General features: G+C 59.6%; 1 protein-coding gene across 5 annotated transcripts in view; it reads left to right on the top strand.

Moving 5' to 3' along the window:
• Positions 1–22,513, top strand: part of TTC7B (tetratricopeptide repeat domain 7B) — a 267,917-nt gene that overhangs the window by 229,616 nt on the left and 15,788 nt on the right. For all 5 annotated transcript variants that reach the window (XM_070469788.1, XM_070469792.1, XM_070469789.1 and 2 more), the window contains 2 exons: positions 792–932; positions 12,124–12,326. In XM_070469788.1, coding sequence (XP_070325889.1) covers positions 792–932; positions 12,124–12,326 — 344 coding nt within the window. The remainder of the gene's footprint in view (positions 1–791; positions 933–12,123; positions 12,327–22,513) is intronic.

The following is a 22,513-nucleotide window of genomic DNA, read 5'->3' as shown; positions in this document are numbered from 1 at the left end:
CCCCCGTTTCGGAAGGTGGCCTCTGTCTGGTAGGAGCTCCCCAGGTCAGCATGGAGGAACGTGTTGTTTGACTCATTTGATGTCTGAGTAGCAGCCCTTGGGCCAAATCCGTCTGGCTAGTGAACCTCAGGAGGGCTGCCTGCCCCAGCCCCTCAGAAGAGCAGCTTTTACAGAAGAGTAAGGCGGGTGTAGCTTCTTTGCTGTGACTGACCTTCAGTAGGCTGGTGTTAGCCTCTGCGACACAGCGGGCAAAGTGCGCTGTTTCTGTAGTTTTTAAGTCACGTCCTGGACTATGGCTATAGATCCTTCAAAGACCAGGGGAACGAAGTGGGAGGTTGCTGGGTTTGAGAGCAGAATCCTCCCCAGCAGACCAGGGATGTCCCTCCCCTGCCCCCCAGGGAGTCTCCACGTCCAGGCCCCGGGAGGGGTGCTCTGTCGCCCACCTTGGTCGCCCTTCCGGCGTGCCGGGTTTCAGCAGCGCGTCTCTGCTGCGTCCCCCTTCTCAGCCCACTCGAGGCTCCTGGAGAGTCGCTCTGAGTGTAAGCTCTGCTGTGACTCAGAAGGCAGCTGACGCCAAGGACAGGAACTAAGACCAAGGACAGAAACTAGGATGCCAGGCCCCAGCGATCGCATGGGGTGTGACCCTCAAAACTCAGACACCCCCGGGGGAGGGACGCGTGTGCGTCTTGGTCTCGTGTCTGTGTGGGGGCTGCGGGGCGTGCGGGGTTGGCTGGTTCGGTGTCCTTTCGCCTCTGATGCGGTCTTCTCGAACCCCCACCCCAACCCCGCAGGCTCCATCCACGCCACGTCAGTCGCGGCCTCCAGAGTGGAGCAGGCGCTGTCGGAAGTGGCCTCGTCCCTGCAGAGCAGCGCCCCCAAGCAGGGCCCCCTGCACCCCTGGATGACGCTGGCGCAGATCTGGCTGCACGCAGGTACCGCTCTGTCCCCAGCCCCACCCCGCCTGCCACCGCGCCCGAGGGGGGCATGCGCCCGGGGCGGCAGCGTCCACGCAGGAGCAGGGCCACTGCCCCCCAGACCGCCTCTGCCCAGGGCCGCAGAGCGCGCTGTCCCGGACCCGGAGCTCCGGCGGGCCTGCTTCAGCTCTGAGCCTCCGTTTCCTCCTCCGCGCCGCGGGGTTCACCGCACCCTCTCCTGGGGGTGATGAGCCTCCATTTCCTCCTCCGCGCCGCGGGGTTCACCGCACCCTCTCCTAGGGTGATGAGCCTCCGTTTCCTCCTCCGCGCCGCGGGGTTCACCGCACCCTCTCCTGGGGGTGATGAGCCTCCGTTTCCTCCTCCACGCCGCGGGGTTCACCGCACCCTCTCCTAGGGTGATGAGCCTCCGTTTCCTCCTCCACGCCGCAGGGTTCACCGCACCCTCTCCTAGGGTGATGAGCCCTCGTTTCCTCCTCCGCGCCGCGGGTTTCACCACACCCTCTCCTGGGGGTGATGAGCCTCCGTTTCCTCCTCCGCGCAGCGGGGTTCACCGCACCCTCTCCTGGGGGTGATGAGCCTCCGTTTCCTCCTCCACGCCGCGGGGTTCACCGCACCCTCTCCTAGGGTGATGAGCCTCCGTTTCCTCCTCCGCGCCGCGGGGTTCACCGCACCCTCTCCTGGGGGTGATGAGCCTCCGTTTCCTCCTCCGCGCCGCGGGGTTCACCGCACCCTCTCCTAGGGTGATGAGCCTCCGTTTCCTCCTCCGCGCCGCAGGGTTCACCGCACCCTCTCCTAGGGTGATGAGCCTCCGTTTCCTCCTCCGCGCCGCGGGGTTCACCGCACCCTCTCCTAGGGTGATGAGCCCTCGTTTCCTCCTCCGCGCGGCGGGGTTCACCGCACCCTCTCCTAGGGTGATGAGCCTCCGTTTCCTCCTCCGCGCCGCGGGGTTCACCGCACCCTCTCCTGAGCTCAGCACCCCACACACTCCAGCAGTGACAATCCCAGAGACCCTGGGAGGGGGGTCGGGGTGCGGGTGACAGACGTCTTCATCTAGGCCGGGGAAGGACAACACTCTTGTGTCCAGACTCCCCTCTCTGACGGCACTCCTGGCGATCCTCAGAGAGCAAGGCGCATACCCGTTGCTGCCTGAGGGACGCCAACCCAGAAAGCAGGTGTGACCCCCCCACAAGCCCAGTTTCACACGGCTGCTGCTGCATAGCTAGGAAGTCTCCCCAAATAAATCCAGCACACGGACATTTTAGCCGTGAGAATCCCCCTGTAGGGAGCCAGTGATGGCGGCTGACTTGCTTGCATGTGTGTAGTTCCGTGTGAAAGGTCACTTCCGCTTCTCAAGTTTCAGCCCTTGATCTGCGAGGCCTTCCCAGGCTTGGCTCCGGGGTGCCCGGTGAAAGCCCAGATCTGGCTGGGCAGAGTGCTTCTTACCCACCGCCGCCCATCTGTTTAATCTGCTTGTGCCAAGGCTAATTGTACGATGCTCGACCTTGTTTGCAACCTTTGTGTAAGAAGACACAATTGGGTTTATTTACCTGGCTTGGGCATGTCCCAGAGCCAAGCTCAGCCAGCGCCTTCTGTGTTGGCACCTTTAAATGAGCCGTAACAATGCCCATAAATTAATAAATTATATTCTTCTGAGCAGAAGCACAGGCGAGGGGTGACTCAAGGCCGCTCATTGTTCTCCCTGCTCAGATGCTTGTCAGCCTTCGGCCTCTCAGGGGCTCTAGACGGGCTGATGCTGAGGACCCAGGAGCAGCAGTGAAGCCGCCCTTGCGGCTTGCTTGCAGAAGGGCCCGGTCCCCAGTCTAGGACATAATGACTGTCCTTTCCCGTCACCCTCATGAGCACTGATGGCAAAAACCAGAAAGAGAAGCGGTTCTCTTTAGTGTCCAGCTCAGGTGAGACTGCCTGAACCTGCAGGGCGAGTAGCGGGGCGGCGTTGTCCTTCAAAATGGGCGTGAAGTTGAGCCACTGTTGTTGTTTTTAACGGGCATTTACTTGGCTGCGCCGGGCATTAGTTGTGGTAGGCAGGACCTTTAGTTGCTTTGTGCAGACTCTCAGCTGCGGCATGTGGCGTCTAGTTCCCTGACCAGGGATCCAACCCGAGCCCCCTGTGCTGGGAGCATGGAGTCTTAACCACTGGACTGCCTGGGAAGTCCCTCAAGATGAGTTTTTGAAGGGCCAAAGTCTGCAAAGCCAGAGGGCTGACGGTGACCCTTCCAGGCTGGACCCAGCTCCCCTGACCCCTCAGGCCCTGCTCTTCTTGCTTGTGTCTCAGAAATGCTCATGACCTGGATGAGGGGCAGTGAGTCCAGGACAGCTTCAGTGGTGGATGCTGGCCCCGTGCTCAGAAACCCACACTTTGCTCCTCTTGGCGGGGTCTACCATGACCCTTGGAAAGAAGCTGTGTATCTGCTTCTGAGAGCATTGACGAACTTGGCAGCTAAGATTCCATTTGGAGTTGTCCTAGAAGTTTTATTAATCACGTGGCATCCATTTCTCATTGCCATAGCCTGTAAGAGAGAATAAGGCTCTCGTTGCTATTAATAGGTATGGTTTTTAACATTCTAGGAGTTGGTGGAATTGAATTCTGGAAAGCAAATGTCGTACCTGCCGTATAAACTCCGAGCAGAATATAAATCACGCTTATGTAGCATGAATAGTGGCATAAATTAGAATCTTAGAGGATTGGTGCCATATTGACTCTTTCAAAGCACTGACTTTGTTTGAGTCAAGATTAGAATTGTGTCATATATTCAAACTAGTCTTTGAGGAGGTAAATTCAGAAAGAATTCATAAAACAAGCTTCCACTGAAATGTAAGGTTTTACCATATGTGGTTTGAGCTTGACTGCTCTGGGCAGCAAAATAAAAGTGACCCACATTTTTTGAGAATGTATGGAAACCAGGGAACATCTGTGCCCGTCATCAGCTCCTGCAATACCGCCAGCTTCTGTAAATGTCGCAGGTTTCAGAGGAAGAAGCTAGATCAAGGCCTGATACCCCAGGTCATGGGTTTCTGTGGCCTCCGTGGGTCTCTTCTCTCCTGGTCGTTTTTCTGGTGGTCTGAGTATAGCGGGAGCTGGTGAGGCGGGGCCCGATGGAGGCGGCTCTGGGTTTGAGAGTGGCAGGTGAGGCCACTCCAAGGTGACCCAGACATCCAGCCTGTTATATAAGCAGGTCCTGGGCTGCTGGGTGTGTGTCTGAAAGGCAGAGAGGTCGTGACTGGGACCCCCGACCCTCTGCTGCTCAAGGGAACAGCACCAGCCCTGCGGGGAGCCCAGGAGAGCAGGGACGCTCGGCACCTGAGGGCCCCCCGGGCTGGGAGACTGTGCCAGGGCAAACCCCCCCCGGGCACTTCTGACCCAGAGCCCCCAGCTCCTCCCGGGTCACCCGGCGGGTGGGGGAGACTGTGCCAGGGCCAACCCCCCCAGGCACTTCTGACCCAGAGCCCCCGGCTCCTCCCGGGACACCTGGCGGGTGGGGAGACTGTGCCCGGGGCAACCCCTCCTCTGGGCACTTCTGACCCAGAGCCCCCAGCTCCTCCCGGGACACCTGGCGGGGCATGGACACGTGCCCGGGGCAACCCCTCCTCTGGGCACTTCTGACCCAGAGCCCCCGGCTCCTCCCGGGTCACCCGGCGGGCGGGGAGACTGTGCCAGGGCGGACCCCCCGGGCACTTCTGACCCAGAGCCCCCGGCTCCTCCCGGGACACCTGGCGGGGCATGGACACGTGCCCTGGGCAACCCCTCCTCTGGGCACTTCTGACCCAGAGCCCCCGGCTCCTCCCGGGATACCCAGCGGCCAGCCCACGTGTTCGGTCGCTTGGTTTGTTTGAACCTATGTGACAATTTCATTTAAATTATGTTTGAAAAAATCATCCAAGCTCACGGTACACCGTTTAAAGGGCACAAAAGACACGGAATGCAGGCGTCCCCCACCCTGAGCACCGGTCACCTCCCCCCCATGGCCGCCACGTGAGCGGCTGCAGCCCCACCAGAGGGGTGACGCTCCCCGAGGCCGCTACCTGTCACATCAGAGGGTGAATCCACTGTGGGAATTGACCATCATTTAACCGATGATCCGCTGATTCACATTTAGATTATTTCTAGTATTTTCCTGTTACAGACAGTGCATCAGTAAATAGCCTTCTGTACATTGTTCTGTGTAAGTTCAGTTCAGTTCAGTTGCTCAGTCGTGTCCGACTCTTTGTAACGCCATGGACTGCAGCACGCCAGGCCTCCCTGTCCATCCCCAACCCCCGGAGTTTACTCAAACTCATGTCCATTGAGTCGGTGATGCCATCCAACCACCTCATCCTCTGTCGTCCCCTGCCCTCGATCTTTCCCAGCATCAGGGTCTTTCCCGGTGAGTCAGTTCTTCGCATCAGGTGGCTAAAGTATTGAAGTTTCAGCTTCAGCATCAGTCCTTCTGTGTAAGAATAATTCCTAAAAGTGGAATTGATAGATCAAAAGTTACTCTTTGTTTTTGGTAAATTTTGTCACATTGCCTTCCACAGCTGTGCCAGGTTGCATTCCAGCCGATAAGGTATGAGGTCTTCCCTGGTGGCTCAGTGGTAAAGAACCCGCCTGCGATGCAGGAGACCCGGGTTCAACCCGTGGGTCAGAGAGATCCTCTGGAGAGGGAAATGGCAACCCACTCCGGTGTTCTTGCCTAGAAAATTCCATGGACAGAGGAGCCTGGCGGGCTACAGTCCCTGGGGTTGGATATGACTTAGTGACTAAACAGCAAGATGCGCAAGGCCTTTCCTCAGATCTTTATAGCACAACGAGCTGTCAGACTCCCAGATCTTTGCCAGTCTGACAGGTGAAAGTGGGGTTTCAGTCGTCTGCTCGTGGGTCCTGCCGTTCATCTTGGATACTGAGCCTTTCTTTTTGATTTGTGAGCACTGGTTACGTTTCGCACCAAAGAAATTTGCCTCGTGTCACGTGCTGTCTTTTCTCTCATTTAGTTTGTGTTTTAGGGTTTTGTTGTTGTGATTTTTTGACAATTTTTTTTTTTTTTACATTTATCAATCTTTTCTTTATAGCATCTGGGCGTCACATGATGTGTCAAAAGCAACCACCCATTTTTATGGTCTCTTTTCCTAAAAGTTCCAAGTATCTTCCAGTGCTATTTGTAATATATACAGCATCTTATAAAGAAGGTCAGAAGGGTTATTTTCCTCTCTTGTACAGAAGGGAAACCCAGGCCAGAGAGAAGCGAGCTCCTCTGTGGTCTCACTGAGACAGGAGTTAGGAGGGCAGAATTAAAGCATGTGATGTTGGTTGCTCCTCATAGACGTATGTCTCTGGGAGTCATAGACCTGTTTCTTTAGAAGCACACGCACGTGGTCACTGGCCGTTGGAAATTCATAGATTCACAGTCCAGGGCTGAACCAGGGTCTTTCTCAAACCAAGCAGCTTCTTGGTGCCCACCCTTCAGTATCCCCTTTGGGGATGGCAGCTAAAAATGACTTTGTGGTAGGTGGATAATTTCTGCTTGTTACTTACTAATAATTATAGCTTTGGCTTTGGCACCTCTCACCATCAAAACCAGCGGCTATTCTTAGACATGCAAGATCTGATTTTCGGATTTCTGCTGGGAATGTGAAGCTGTGACCCTCTCACAAACCCCTTGGCCCTGCTGGCCTGTCCCTTCCGCCCTGCCCCCTGCCTGCTTCCTCCTGGCCGCCCGGAGGTGCTTTGGCGGGGTCTCAGGGTGATCCTGCGGCCTGGGCGCCAGGCCAAGATGGAGACAGCTCGCAGGCAGGTGGCGTGAGGGTCCCTGCACAGGGCGTGCCTGCGGGAGGCAGCCGCCGTGCCCAGGGTCAGGCTTCCCCCCTGCCAGTCTCCGCGGGTCAGCCCCGCAGACCTGCCCTCCCCTGCCCGGAGTTGGATTCCTGGCCTGCTGCCTGCAGGTGGCTGACGTTTGCCAAGCACCGTGTGTGTGTCTGATCTTATCTCAGGACTTTATGCCTCAGCTTGTTTGGCACTTGTAATAGCCATATAAAATGTGTGTGTGTGAGTGCGTGCTGAGTTGCTCAGCCATCTGCAACTCTTTGCAACCCCATGGACTGTAGCCTGCCAGTTGCCTCTGTCCATGGGATTCTCCAGGCAAGAATACTGGAGCGGTTGGCCATTTCCGCCTCCAGGGCACCTTCCCAACCCAGGAACTGAACCCACATCTCCTGCGTCTCCTGCATTGCAGGCGGCTTCTTTACCGATGAGCCCCTGGGAAGCCCAGCCGTATGAGGTATACATACCTTCAGTCACTCCATTTTACACATGAAACTCCAGCACGCAGGTCTCCCGTCGCCCCGCTAGGGTTACATGGCCAACAAGGGGAGAAACCAGAATCCAGACCCACCAGCGTGGTCCCAGAACCCCGGCCCCGCCCGCGTCCGGAGGCCTCTGAGCTCCAGGCTCTGGAGGGGGCGGACGGGCGTGTCTCCCTTCACGGAGTTCAGGCTTCAGCCTGCAGGCTTCCCTGTGCTGAGGGCCCTGGGGCGGCGGGGCAGGCTCGGGGAGAACGAGCAGGGAGGTATCCGGGCCAGGAGGAGCCCCGGGCACGCGGTGGGTGGAGGGCGCTCGTGGGCAGGCCGCGGGCGCGAGAGCGCGGAGGCGAGACGGCGAGACCGCGGGTGAGGCCAGGGTCTCCTCCCGAAGGGCCGCAGGCGGGACGTGAGGGGACCGGAGGGGGCGTTATCAGACCCGGCCTGCGGAGGGCGGGCGGGGGCACGGAGCGGGGAGCCACGCGGGAGAGGGAGAGGCGGCCGTCAGCAGACCCGGCCTGCGGAGGGCGGGCGGGGGCCACGCGGGCCCGGCCGGGAGCGCTGTTCCTGAGACCGCGGGGGCTCTGGGCGGAGGGAAGGGGGCGCCCGAGGCGTCTTCCCGGTGAAGCTGGTCGGTGTATCCATGGAGGAGCTGCTGCTGGCCGAGACGCGCGGGTGCAGGAGTCGGTGGTGGTGATGATTCTGCTCCCCACCGCGGGCGGCCTGGGTCTGGGGAGCAGGTGGGTACTCAAGCCTTGCTTGAGGTTTGGGCTGCAAACAGAAAGTCGTGAGTGGCGTTTTAAAGGCAAGGAAGGTGAGGAGAAGGCCTGGGAGGGAATGCTGATGGAGAAAGGGACAGCAGGGCCCAGGCCTGAAGCGACATCCCTGGGGGTCCAGGGGCTAAGACTCCACACTCCCGACGCAGGGGCCCTGGTTCGATCCCTGGTCAGGGAACTGGACCCCACAGGCCGCACCTGAGAGCTTGTGGGCTGCAACTGGAGACCCCTCACCCCACAACCGGGATCCAGTGTAGCACCCCCGAAAAATGGGGGAGGAGAGGAAAGCCAAATCAGTGGCAAGCGAGGGGTCAGCAAGGTGGGGGGAAGCTGGGGCGGGGGGTGGGGGGCAGTGCTGTCTGTGCAGCCGGGGGTCTGCAGAGGGGCCTGTGCGGAACCCAGGGGCTTGGGTCCCAGGCCGGACTCACCGAGACCCCGGCCCTGCCGCGGGCTGCCAGGACCCGCTTCCCCAGCCCTGCTGCTCTCCCTGCAAAGTGACACCATCATGACAATCACAGGTGGTAACGCATGAGCCTGCTCACCCGGCAGCGATCACTCGGGAGCTTCTGGGACGACGATTTCTAAACCAACCGTGTACTTTTCCTGTGTTTTTAAAGGTTACACTCCATGTATAAAATAAAGCATGATAAATAATGTGTGCCGTATACCATACTGGGCTTCCCAGGTAGTGCTAGTGGCAGAGGACCCGCCTGCAATGCAAGAGTGATGATGAGACGCGGGTTCGATCCCTGGGTGGGGAAGGTCCCCTAGAGGAGGGCAGGGCAACCCGCTCCAGTACTCCTGCCTGGAGAATCCCGAGAACAGAGGAGCCTGGCCGGCTACAGTTCATGGGTCTCAAAAGACTCAGACACGACTGAGCATGCACGCGCTGTATGTGTGTGTATATTATGCATATAATATATACCTGCGCTCACTATACCTGTATATATTATAAGAGTATATGCTATATTATATTTTATAGTATATATATATATTAATTGTATGTCATATTATAATATGCTCCATAATATTATCAAGTGTTCCCCATAGCCCCATGTTGTACAATATATTCTCGTAGGTTCTTTCATCCCTACTAGTCCGTGCGTCTCAGTCACCTGCCCTTCCCCTGCCCTCTCCCCTCTGTGAAGCAGTGAGTTTTCAGTGGACGTAGGAGCTAGGTGGTGCTGAGAGGGTGGGTAAGGAGGAGACAGGAGGCTGTGTCGGGTTTGGCATCTGGGCACTGGTGACAGGGATACATGTGTGAGCGGAGTGTTGGGGACAGAGCCGCCCTGGTGGGGGCGGGGGCACAGTCCTGGAAGGGAGACCCCTGAGGGGCCAGGAGGAGGAGGTTAGGGGCTTCCCTGCCGGCTGCCACCAGTTCTTCAGGTGGCAAGTCAGGGTCAGCCCGAGGGTCAGAGGTTCAGGAAGCAGCAGGGACTTAGGGAACCACCGGGACCAGGGACAAGCTGTGTCACAAACGCGGTGAAACATGACCCCTACTCTCACCGTCGCCGATGTGAAGGGGTCGCCCTTGACAGTGGACGCAGCTGTTTGCAAGCTCGGAAACAAATGTCAAATGCACAGCAGGACCCCGACGGGGCTTCCGCGAGGGCAGGACGTGGGCTGCACTCCTCGCGAGGATGGCAGGTCCAGTGGGGGTCCCAGAAGAGCTCAGGGCCGGGACCCACCCATGAAAGCAGAGCCCCTGCCTCCTTCCCCTTCCCGAGCCCCCCAAAGCAGAAGCAACGAAGGGCCTTCCGTGGGAGCTGATAAGGGTTGCGGCCTCCCCAGGCCTGGTGACTCTGCCGGGGGGCAGGAAGCGCGTCGGTACACAGGACCTCTGTCCTCCTGACCCTCATGCGATTTCCACATGAAACAGCTGATTCACTAAGGCAGCGGAGCCCGCGCACTGCCCAGGAAGCCAGCACCAGCTTGCCCAGCTTGTTTCCCAGGCTCGAAGCGCCTCTCCCTGGGGAAGCAGGGTTTGGGGTGAAGGAGTGGTTTGGAGGGGTCAGGGAGCCCGCAGGACCCAGGGGAAGCTGGTGCCCACGTGCCTTTCCCTTGCCTCGTCCCTGCCAGGGACGGCAGAAGGGGGTCTGACAGCATCCGCACCAGGAGCGGCCCTCCCGCGGTCTCAGAGAAGTGCCTGTGGGGAGCAGGCACCTCGGTGAGGGGACCGTCTCCGTCTCCAGGGGACACGCAGCCCTGCGCCAGGCGCACGGCTGGCCGGTGAGGTCTGGGCTGGTCAGCGACCACCCCCTCGCCCGGCACCTCCACGTGGTGCCGAGCCCGAGGCAGAGCGTGGGGCCAGTTCTCAGCCTTGCAGCTGACACCAAGCAGGAGCCTGACTAGTATCCGAAGCTTGATGCAGGAACAGGGACACCGGGCACCCGGGGGCCTGCGGGTGCATCCCAGGCCGGGCCCCCCGGTCAGGAGACCCCCTCACCACTCAGGGGGCAAGACTCCCCAGGCCTGCATCTGCTAACCAGCTCAGAAGGCCCTTGTTCCTCTCTTTCACCTGAATTTAGCCCTGGTGAAGGGGTCAGGGAAGGCTGCAGGCTGAGGGGTGCCCGGAGCGGGAGACCCCGAGGAAGGGGTGACCCACCAGGGCTTTGCCAGGGAGCCTGATCTGCAGCGACCGCACAGGCCGCACAGAGGGGCTGAGGGGAGACAGGAGCGGAGAGGAGGCCTCGCCTCCGGGAGACGGCACCCAAGGTGCGGCAGAAAACGTAGACGTCTTCTAGTTCTTTTCCATTGCGTACTTCCATCATTCCTAGTCTTGTGTGCATCCGGTTCTACACAACATATTAGTATGTGTGGAGCTTGGAGATACGGGCACAGAAACAGCTTTCTCTGCCAGGGCAGAGGGCAGTGGTCAGGGCAGGAGCAGGTGAGGAAGGGATGGGGCTGCCCTGAGCTGGGAGGAGGCGTCAGTGGGCTCAGAGCACAGCAGGCCCCCGAGCAGGGACGGACCGACGAGCGTCTGCACGGACGTGGCTGAGACGGACTGGGAGCCTGGCGTCCTTGATGACGCGGGCCTGCGGCTGGAGAGATGGGGGGCCGTGCCCACGGGGCCCTCGGGAGTTGACAGGCCTGATGGACTTGGGGGTCAAGGAGGGTCTTCTTCAGAGAGGCCGGGGCTGCGGCGGCTCGGGCCCGCTGTGCAGACGAGGGAGCCCTGAGGCTGCTGGCGGAGCGCTCCTGAGGCTGCTTTTGGAAAGTGGCAGCCTGGGGTCTCAGAGCACGGGGTCTCGGCTTATAGTCCCCGCGGGCGGTGGCTTTCCCGTCCGGCCCAGGCCGGGCTTAGGTGGAGCAGCCGTCTGACTTCTTACCCACGGGCGTGTCAGCCTCGACCCGCGGCCCCTGTCACGCCTGCGGGCTTCAGAAGAACCCTCCGAGAGGCAGCGTCATTGCCCGCCGAGGGGCTGTGCACCTCACTGGGCCCATCCTTGGGCTCAGCCAGCCCCCCCTCTGTAGACGTCAGACCTGAGGGCCGGTGTCCCGGGTGGGCCTGGGGGCCGGAGTCTTCTGGGGGAGGAGCCCTCTGTGGGAGGAGTCCCCTGGGGGCGGGAGTCTTCTGGGGGAGGAGTCCCCTGGGGGGGGAGTCCCCTGGGTGGGGGCGAGTCCCCTGGGGGAGGAGTCCCCTGGGGGGGGAGTCCCCTGGGTGGGGAGGAGTCCTCTGGGGGGGGAGTCCCCTGGGGGAGGAGTCCCCTGGGGGGGAGTCCCCTGTGGGGGGAGTCCCCTGGGGGAGGAGTCCCCTGGGGGAGGAGTCTCCTGGGGGAGGAGTCCCCTGGGGGAGGAGTCCCCGGGGGGTGGGAGTCCTCCGGGGGCAGGTGTCCTCCAGGGTCAGTGGGCCCGGCAAGCCTCAGGCCCCTCTTGGCGGTGACAGGCATCTCCTGGGAAGCCCCGCGGCCGTGACTCGCGTGCCTGCATCGGGGGCAGGAAGGACTGCCACCCAGCTGCACCCACTTGGGCTGGGGCTGGTTCTGGGCCCTGGGCTTCCTGGACTGGCCGTTCTCCTGCCCTCCAGGGGAGGTCCGCGTCGCAGCCCGAGCCCCAGCCATCTGTAGGCCGTCTGGGGGCCGCGACCCAGGGTGCATCTGTCTGTGCTCTTATTCTCACAGCGGAAGTCTACATCGGCATCGGGAAGCCCGCAGAGGCCACGGCCTGCACGCAGGAAGCTGCCAACCTCTTCCCCATGTCCCACAATGTCCTCTACATGCGTGGCCAGGTGGCGGAGCTCCGCGGGAACGTGGACGAGGCCCGGCGGTGGTACGAGGAGGCCTTGTCCATCAGCCCCACCCACGTGAAGAGCATGCAGCGTCTGGTGAGTCTGGGGGCGCCCCTCGGAGGCAGCGGCAGCTCTGGACCTTCAGCCCGTGTGCTGGTTCCGAATGCACTTGGCCGGCCGGGGGGTCCAGGTGGGCCGTCCCCGCGGTGGTCTGCGCAGGTGGAGCTCCTAGGAGTGGGCAGGCACAGCCCGCCTGGGCGCCTGGGCCGTGTGAGGGCAGAGTCTGGGTCAGAGGCCTCGGGCCAGCTGGCCAAGCCACCCTGTGGCCGCGGGCTTAACGAACCGCGTTCTTGCAACCCTGGGCGCCATCATGGTCATCTTGATCTCCACGCTGTTGGTAGCAGCCCCCTTGGGGGTGCCCACAGCCCAGGGAGCCTGCAGGACAAAAGTCAGAGCACTTTACATTTTCGGGGGCCCCTTACCTAGAGGGAGCCAAGACCCCAGCCTGTCCCCGAGGCCACTGGGTGGCAGCGACATCTGGTCAGAGGAGGGGGGACAGCCTCCCTGCACTGCGAGGACCCAGGTAAGTCACCCCAGCCTCCTGTAAAATGAAAACATTCAGCTTGCACCCAGAGAGGCCATGAGTTTCTGTCCAGGGCTAAGGGGAGATGGTTTTGCAACCAGTAAGTAAAATGTTCTGCCGAGGGTCCCAAAGGCTCTGTTCTCCCGCCGTTGCTCGCAGTAACATCGCAAAATGTAGACAGAACCGAGCAGCATCTACTGGTTTTCAACAGAAGGCCGGGGCGCTCGGCGTTAGGGACCGTGGGACATGTACGCATCTGAGTCAGCTCTGGGCTCCAGTTCAGCCCCGTCTGTGGTCCTGGGGCATGTGAGCTGGCCACACACCCCCAGGAGCCTCGGCGATTCTGTGCCTTGAGCCGCTCCTTACCCAGCTCCCTCGTGAGAGCTCCGTGAACTGATCCCCATGATGAGCTCAGCAGAGTCCTGGCACCCAGGAGGTGCTCATTCAACAGAAAACCAAAGACAGTCACTTTCAGTTTTAAAAATAAATCGGACCTTGCAATAATTACAGCTGTTCAGTTTTTTCAGCTTCCCTGTATGAACTTTTCATAGCTCAATACAGCTTTATAAATAATCTTATGTATTATCCAAGCATTCGTTTGTTTGATTAAAAACATTACATGGCTTTTATCTTTGTCTCACTATTTTAAAAGGAATTTGTAAAGAGCTTTTGAGATATCCCAACCTTTGCTGAAGTATCACAGAAGAGGTATAATCAAGGCCATGTACCCAGCTTTTTTATTAAAAAGAGGCAGTGTGTTTCTACCCCGGGGCCTATAAATTATTCAGAGAAGTATTTCTTGTTCATCCCCAAGGGGAACACATGAGACTAAAGATCAAATAGGAAAATCGCACCAGGAAGGTTTTCAGTTTCACCTTTGGAGCTTGTCAGGACACCTGAACTCCCTGACAAATGCCGGGCGCGTTCCCTTTTGAAAGGGGCGGCCGCGGGCCCAGGCCGAGAGTGCTGCTGAGGAAGGGCCAGGTGATGGAGGAGCCTTGCCTGTTGGATCCAGAGCCGTGGCTGAGCCTTCTCCGGCCCGGAGGCATTAGCTGCCTGAGGGGTCTCACCAGTAGAAAACTGTAATAATAATAATAAACCCTGCAGACGTCTCAGTGGCAGAGAATCCAGCTGACAATGCAGGGGACATGGGTTCCATCCCTGGGTCAGGAAGATGCCCTGGAGAAGGAAATGGCAACCCACTCCAGTGTTCTTGCCTGGAGAATCCCATGGACAGAGGAGCCTGGCGGCTACAGTCCATGAGATCACAAAGGGCTGGACACGACTGAGCAGCTTAACAACAACAAGATTGCTCGATGCATCCTGATGTGTTCAAAAACCAGCCAGGCTGGAGGCAGGCTAGTCCCACACGCCTGCAGATTTTAGTTTAGATCTCGTGGTCCGAAATTGCCCTGTGACTGTGGTCATTATGGCTCTCAGAGGGTGGCTGGGCCAGCTCCTTCTTGGTGACCTAGTCGGTGATGCGCGCTGGCCTGGGTCTGCTCAGGCCAGCCCTAGCGAGTGGGAGCCCCGCCGCAGCTAAAGGCAGGCTCCCCTCCTGCTGCCGGGCCTCCTGGCGCCCGTGGAGGGGCAGCCCCTGGAACCCGGGCCCCCCAGCCCTGAAACGTCACAACCCTGTCCTTCCTGCCTCCCTCCCCAGCTGCACAGGAAAGTGTTCCTCTGGCTTTGGGCGCAGGAAGGGAGGAAGCTGGCCTCTGCACACACTTTGGAGGCCTGGGCAGGAGCCCCGGGTCTGTCAGTCACTAGCTCTGGGACCCTGGGCAAGTTACTCACGCTCTCTGCGCCTCAGCTTCCTCCGCTGCAGAGAGAAGCATGGTCTTAGACCCAGATACAAGTGAGAACACAGGAGCCAACATCGCGTGTCGAGTCGTAAGAGGTCCTGCTTCTGTCCGCAGGGAAACTAGACTGGGGTGCAGCCGCTCAGTGAAGACAGGCTTCCCTGGTGGCTCAGATGTAAAGACTCCGCCTGCAATGCAGGAGACCCGGGTTCATTTCCTGGGTCGGGAAGATCCCCTGGAGGAGGGCATGGCGACTCCCTCCAGTGTTCTTGCTGGGAAATCCATAGACAGTGGAGCCTGGCGGCCACAGTCCATGGGGTCGCAGAGTCAGACCTGACCAGGCGACTAAGCACTGGCCGTTTGGGCCTGAAAAGATTAGGAAGCAGTAAGACGAAGGGGCAGCAGGGAGACGAGGCTGTCTTTTCACCAGGTCACACCTCAAGGAAGAGTCAGGGCTCTAGACTTAGGTGGCAGAGGAGGCAGAAACAGACGTGAATGTTGGCAGCCACCTGACTCTCAGGGAGCAGGCTGTGCAGTGATGGGGACGCCAGGGAGGCCTGCCTGGCCGGCCAGGCCAGGGGTCAGCGGTCAGCACTAGAAGGAGTTTGAAGGACCTGAGCGGCAAAGGGGCCCGCCCCCCCGAAGGTCCAGCCAAGGGGTTCCAAAGGAAGCAGTTGCCTGCAGGCAGACTGCAGTCTGCCCGTGGCAAAACCCGGGGGGCAGAAAGAGCGTCTGGGTCAGCCCTGATGCTCAGAGAAAGAGGAGAGGAGCAGGGGGCAGGCGGAGGCAGCCGTCCTGAGAGGAGGAAGCCGCGTTCTGTCACAGGTGGAGACCAGGGGCCGGTGATAAACGTGGAGAATGGTTCCCAGTCAGGGGCGTGAGCTTGTTCCCTGGGCAAGGGTCATTTGTTCCCTGTGAGAGCAGGTCCGGCCCCCTCCACCAGCCCAGCTAATAGCAGAGGGACGACTGCAGAGAAATGCAAGCACAGTAATATTGTTAAAAAAGCATTAACGACTTGGAGGCAGATGGTTTTCATTTAAGTTAACATAAGGTCAGACTTGACAACAGAAATGTACATGAGACTCCAGCAAAAACTGACAGTTTTCTAATAGTTTCAGCCTTCAGAGATGTGTTTAAATTCACATACAGTGAGAAGAAAGAAGAGAAATAATGTGTTTAATATTAATAATGAGTTAGCACAAGATAAGAGAGTTGAGTGTGGGCAGATAGTAAGGGAGCAGTGAGCTGACGGGATGAAGAATTACAAAGTCATGCTGTTGACAAGGGAGGGATTCATAGTGATCAGACGTTTTTTCCAGAAAATCTAAAGGCATATTTTCATATCATTTTTGCATAAGTGTATAAATTTACATACATTTGCATGCTATGGTTAAAAAGACTTTCACTCTAAGACCCAAGATGAATTAATGAATCATAAAGCAACTGTTTCCACACCAGTAACACTGTGATCGGGAGTCGGGGGCAGAGGGCGGAACTCAGGGCAAAGGAATGGCCTCTGGGTGATGCCACCCGGGCCGAGGTCGGGCCAGATTCGGAACCAGGGCCACGATGACCGGAGCAGGGACAGGCCCTGCAAGCAGGGCCATCTGCTTGCCCTCTGACCATGTCAGCCTGGACTCTCACGGCCAGAACGTGAGATGAGGGGGACAGAGAGGAACAGCCTTTAAGGGAGAGGTGAGTGTGGAAGGAGGCCAGGAGGGTTATGTGCAGGAGCTGATGTTGGTAAGACCAGAGGGGAAACGTTGCTGAGAAATAGACTTATCCTGGCGCACACTACCATTGCGTTCAGCTGGTCCAAAAAGCTGTGGACTCAGATGCAGACGGTGGGGCTTGCCCAGGCCGTGCAGAGGGGGCAGGGTGGCGTGTGGGCAGACGTGCCCGGGCAGCTTTATGGAGGACACAGGCTGGAGAGGGACTGGACCCAGGGCCCCTGCCCGCCCCCGCCACAGGAAGGAAGGGGACGGATGTGTGCCCCGAGGGCGGGGCCTCCAACCGAGGCGGACAAAGATCTCAGAGCCCAGGCTGAGCGGGAGAACATAGCATGAAAGTTCTCAGGGCCGTGCCCTTGAGTGTCGAAGGTCTCACAGCAAGGCTGGACGCCTGTCCAGGGGCAGAGGCCAGCTGTCCTTCACAGGAGGGTAGTTGGGAGACCAGGGAGCTGGTAAATTTCTCCCGCTCTGCCGTGGGAAGCAGTGAGAAGGGCCCCGTGGTGCAGCTCCCAGAGAAAGGCGAGGACAGTGGGGAAAAGAGCCCGTTGGGGGCCAGGGGTCGGGCGGCCCACCGTGGGCATGGGGTGCAGGCGCGCCCGCCTGCCTGGGCTGGATGGCCGCGGTGAGGCGGGAAGGGATTCCTGCTCAGTGGAGAGACAGTTAGGGTATCACCGTAATGATCCCCATAAAGGGCCAGGCGAGTAACAGAACAAGCTTTTGTCTGGGCACCAAGTGTCCAGAAGTGCTGGTCGACCTCTGTAGCTGGACTGCGGCGTGAACTCCAGGCTGAGGTTCCAGGGTGAGCTGTCACTGAGGGTTTCCTACATGAGCTTACACTTTCTTTTTCTTTTAAAAGTCTTTATTGAATTTGTTACAGTATTGCTCCTGCTATATGTGTTTTAGGGGTTTTGACCCCGAGGCATGTGGGTGGGATCTTAGTCCCCCGAGCTGGAATCAAACCCACATCCCCCACACTGGAAGGCCAAGTCCAGCCACTGGATGTCCAGGGAAGTCCCCTGTCTTAGGCTTTCTGAAACATCGGAAATCTGCAGTGATATCGAGCGTGAGAACTTTAGATGTGGGTCGAAGTTCTGTTTCGGGAGCACATGAGTCGCAGAGGCTGGCAGAGAATGGTCATACCGTCGGGAAAGTGCATTTTATTACGAAATGCCCGGGGGCACGCCCCGCTGGTGGTGGGTCTGGAAGGAGGACCTGAAATGCGAGGCTCTGTGTGGTTACTACAGCTTCAGCTGTTTTCACGGCTCTGAAGTTTGAGCCGGAAGCATCAAAACAAGGCTCACAACATCGCTCTGAAGTCGGAGCTTTCTTTTAACTGTCTAGAAGCTTACAGGCTTGATTGCTGAGAGAAAACATTTCATCCCATTATGCGTGACGAGCCAGAAGGATGGCAGGGAGGGTTTGAATCCAGGGAAGGAGGTGAGCTCCTACTTAAGGCAGGCAGCCTGCACCGCTAAATTATGAAACACTGGTGTTTTTCTTCCTCTTGCTCTTTTAAAGTGTCCGTCTGTTTCATGAGATTTGGGGGAAATTGCTTGTGTCTCATATTTCATTATGTAGAAGCATGTTTTCCAATGGATACCCCTTCTGGAGGAGAGAGGCAGCAGGAAGCTGGTGAACTTCTCAGGGTGCTTGCAGCGATGGCCCTGGCAGCTCAGATGGTAAAGAATCCGCCTGCCATGCAGGAGACCCGGGTTGGATCCCTGGGTCGGGAAGATCCCCTGGAGAAGGGAATGACAACCCACTCCAGTGTTCTTGCCTGGAGAATCCCTCGGACAGAGGAGGCTGGTGGGCTACAGTTCAAGGGGTCGCAAAGAGTCGGACACGACTGAGCAGTTAACACTTTGACTTTCACCAGAGGTGGCAGCTGAGTCTGTGGATCTAATTTATCCATCAGTTTAGAAAGGGGGACCCGGGGCCCAGGATACAGACAGGGCAGGGCAGCGCGCCTTTGCCTTGGAGAAACCAGTCTCAGAGAAGGGAACTCTGACCCTGTTACTCGAGACGAGACCCGGGGACGATTAAGGTAATGCAGCGGAGTGGAGATGTCCTTCCCCTTGCAAACGCTCATCCTTAGAAACCATCTCTTTCATCCCAAGTATCAGTTTCTCTCCTCGCACGGGAGGCATGACTGGGAGGGAACGAAACTCCGCCGCAGTCTAGTGAGAAGGCCGTCTCATCTCTTCGTCACATTTCATTGACTTTCAGGATTTAAAACTGCTCCTAAACATAAGGAGGGCCATTGTGTGCTTTGAAGAAAGACTGATCAAATATTTAGAGGGCCGGCCTTTCTGCACGCCTGCACGCTGTTGACAGCGCTCTGAAAGGCGGACAGGCCTTCGTTTCTCTGCTGCCGTTCTTGGCTGTTTATCTGGGGCTCAGACTAACAGAGGAGGGAGCAGGGCTTCCTGCAGCTGCTGGTTCTCCAGCCCGTTCATGGCGCACACTGCCTCTTAGCAACTCTGACCGCTTCAGGCCCTTCCGAGAACTGGGAGTCCCTGGCATGAGCATAACCTTCACCTCTGAAAAGAAATTTAAAACCTCATCCTCCATGTCTGATGTTTATTCTTGCAAGATGCAATGAAAGAGAAAATTTCATTTTTACTGATGGGAAAGACTGCGCTTGATGACCTGCCCCAGGTCACATTTCAAGTTAGGAGCGGAGCCAGGACTGGAAGGTCAAGTCTGTTAAGCGTCTAGAGTTTAAACAATAGGACAGTGCAGAGGTCAAGAGCATGGCGCTGGGGTCAGCCCGCCTGGGTCCCGGCCTTATTGCTTCCCGATTGTGTGGCCTAAGTCCCTCAGTCTTTCTGTGCCTCCATTTCCTCAGCTGTAGGATGGGGATAATTACAGTGGCCGCCCTGTGGTGTGGTCTTGCAGGTTGAACCCCGCAGGCTCTCTAAGCATTAGCTCAGGTCCACCTGCCCATGGTGGAGGCCCCTCTGCATCTATTTGAGGGGAGTTCTTTTCCAGAGGAGCTAACCTCGGGAGTGGCTTTCCCCCTGAATCGAATTTCAGCAACTAGAGGAGCCGAAGTAAGAACATATGCACATGCTTGGCCAGAAGCGTGGTACTTTTTTCAAGTATTACTTTCTGACCGTGGCTTTCGAGCCTGTTGCCCTGGTCATCACAGCTGAAAGGGGTCCGGAAACAGTGGAGGCCTCCGCTGGCCTGACCTGTCTCAGGTAGAGACAAGGCGTCACCTCTGCCCGGGCTCAGGGGCGGCCAGACTGGCTGCCGTGGACGATGGCCATGGCCAGGCTGAGCTGGGCCCTCGGCCTGGGGCAGAGGCCGCGCGGGCACCAGACTTCCGCCGGCGGGCAGGAGGGATGGAGCCTCTCACGGAGCAGACTTGGGGATCACTGCCGCAGGGGGGCCTTTCTTGGCCCCTGGCCCCCCGCCCGCCCACCCACCCTGGCGGGAGGTGTCGGCGCCTCAACCTCCCTCCCTGGAAGCACTGGTTGAAGCGACACGAGCTGTCTGTCTGCTCCCTGGGGGAGGCGTCTGGCCTGGCAGCACAGTGGCCGTGTAGACTGGGGGCTGCCCACCGGCTCGGGGGTTGGGAAGGAGTTGGGGAGACAGGTGACCGTGCCCTTCACAGCTGTTCCCGCTCCCCTCTCGTGAGGGAAGGCCTGGCCCAAAGCCTGGGGCCCACCACTAGACTCAGCAGAGCCTGTGGGAACAGGCTGCTTCTCGTCCATCAGGTTCACCGGCTCTCTGCTGCCTCCGCCTTGGCACAGGGTACCGTCAGCCACAAGGACGGGAAATGGCGTGGAGGGGGACCGTGGAGGGGACCGTTGGGGGGGCCGTGGACGGGGCCATGGGGGGGCCGTGGAGGGGAGGCTGTGGAGGGGGACCGTGGAGGGGGACCGTGGAGGGGGGCCGTGGAGGGGGGCCATGGACGGGGCCGTGGGGGGGAGGCCGTGGAGGGGGACCGTGGAGGGGGGCCGTGGAGGGGGGCCGTGGACGGGGCCGTGGGGGGAGGCCGTGGAGGGGGACCGTGGAGGGGGACCGTAGAGGGGGACCGTGGAGGGGGCCATGGGGGGTAGGCCGTGGAGGGGGACCGTGGAGGGGACCATGGATGGGGCTGTGGAGGGGGCCCATGGAGGGGACCATGGAGGGCGACCGTGGAGGGGGCCATGGGGGGGGGCGTGGGGTACCGTGGATGGGGGACCGTGGAGGGGAGGCTGTGGAGGGGGCCGTGGAGGGCGACCATGGATGGGGGCCGTGGGGGGGGGGGCCGTGGAGAGGCTGTGAAGGGGGACCTGTGGATGGGGGCCGTGGAGGGGGCCATGGAGGCCTAGGCGGGGCTGAGTAATGGGACTTCCGGGCGGCGGGTCCCAGGACGGTCTCAGGAGGATGTGCCGGGCTCCCGTCAGGGCTCCGGGTGTGCGGGCCTGGCGGGGACCCTCAGACCTGCTCCAGGGGCTGAATGCGAGAGAAGACTGCGGGGCAGCCCTCCGCACGAGGCTTGGGACGGGGCAGCGGCAGCCCCTCTCACGCTCAGACTCTGTCCTGTCGTCTCCAAACATTCCTCCATGCCAGACCTCAAACCCTTCTGGGGGACGTGGGGGCTGGGACCACAGACAGCCACAGTCAGGACTGGAGTCGCCGTGGCCTCGATGCCCAGGGGCAGCCTCGCGGTGAGAGGCCCGGCCGAGGGCAGGCGTCTGCCGGGGCTTCGGGGTCTCTCGGCCCCATGGGAGACGCGGACCCCCCGACCACGCCCACAGGAGGCCTCCTTCCCGACCCAAGATCGAAAGGGCAGCTCACAAAGAGTCCACCCATCCTTGTCGAAGCCCTGTGAGCTCTCCCTGTTCCCCGCCAAGCTCCGTGCCAGGCCCCAAGGCCGGCCCCGACACGGGTGCCGGGGGCTCAGGTGTTCCCCGGGGCAGTGAGGCGGGGGCGGGGGGCGCGGCCGCGCTAAGGGGCTGGGCTGATTCAGGCGGCGCCCCTCCCACCACGAAGCTTCCTCAGGGGCCGCCGCTCACCCACCTTCTTCCCTCAAGACCAGGGCCTCCCGGGTAACGCCCCCTGGAGACAGCCCAGCCCAGCAAGGGACAGCCGCCCGTGCGCCCCGCGAGGGTCACCAAGCCTCGTTTCCTGTCTGAAAAGAGCGGACACCCAGACCCCTCCGCCCCGGGCCGGGTGAACTCCTGTGGGGTTTCTGTGGGTCACCCCCCCACACACGTCCTCTCTCCCCAGGGATGCTCACTGGTCCCCTGATGGTGGCTCAGCCCTTCCTTCTGGCTCCCCCCATAGACTGTGGGCTGGTGTCCCATTCCAGGCGAGACCACCTCTGCTCTTGGTCCCAGACTGAGGGGGATTCTTCTTTGATCCCTGACCCACACCCCAAATCCAGTTGGAAGCAGCTTCCTTATTTCCGCAGCACCGCGGCATCGTCTTTGCTCTCACGCTAGCTTAGAGAGCGGCTCCTCTGGGGAAGGGAAGGGGCGATCACGTGGCCCTAACTGGGTTTGCAGAGTGCCTGCTTTGGGGCTTCCCAGGTGGTGCTAGAGGTAAAGAGCCGCCTGCCACTGCAGGAGCTGTAAGACGTGGGTTTGATCCCTGGGTTGGGAAGATCGTCTGGAGGAGGAAATGGCCACCCACGCCAGTGTTCTTGCCTGGAGAATCCCATGGACAGAGGCGCCGGGCGGGCTGCAGTCCACGGGGTCGCAGAGTTGGACCCGACCGAAGCGCCCTAGCACGCGCCCGTCTCTGGGTGGGAGGCGACAGCATGGCAGAAACAGAGAGCGGGTCTGCCGAAGCAGGTGGGGGTGGACCCAGGGGAGAGCACGCCTGAGCTGGGGGGGAGGATACTGGAAACAACCTAGGGGAAGAAGCAGGTAACTGAGAGGTTTTTATGGTGCTAGCTACGTCTCCCCTTCCTTTTGGAGCTGTGTCCTCTAACTGAGGGCATTTTCAGCTTGCTGGGCATGTGCGTCCTCACTGGAGTGAAAGGCGTGTTGCCCGGGACTCTGGAACTTGGGCTGTGCATCCGTAGGAACCCGGCGTGGCTTGTGGTCTTGTTCTCGCCGCACCCCCCGCCCCAGCCCTAGGCATCCTCCCAGCCCCAGCAGCCTCATTCCGTGCGGGCATCGTCTCTGCAGACATTTTCTGCTTCATTATTGGGTCTCCCCTCCCACTGCAGCA

The sequence above is a fragment of the Odocoileus virginianus genome, chromosome 6, assembly GCF_023699985.2.
Source record: "Odocoileus virginianus isolate 20LAN1187 ecotype Illinois chromosome 6, Ovbor_1.2, whole genome shotgun sequence".
Classification (NCBI taxonomy): domain Eukaryota; kingdom Metazoa; phylum Chordata; class Mammalia; order Artiodactyla; family Cervidae; genus Odocoileus; species Odocoileus virginianus.
The sequence above is the reverse complement of the archived record's forward strand: the minus strand, read 5'-3'. Positions and strand labels throughout refer to the sequence as shown.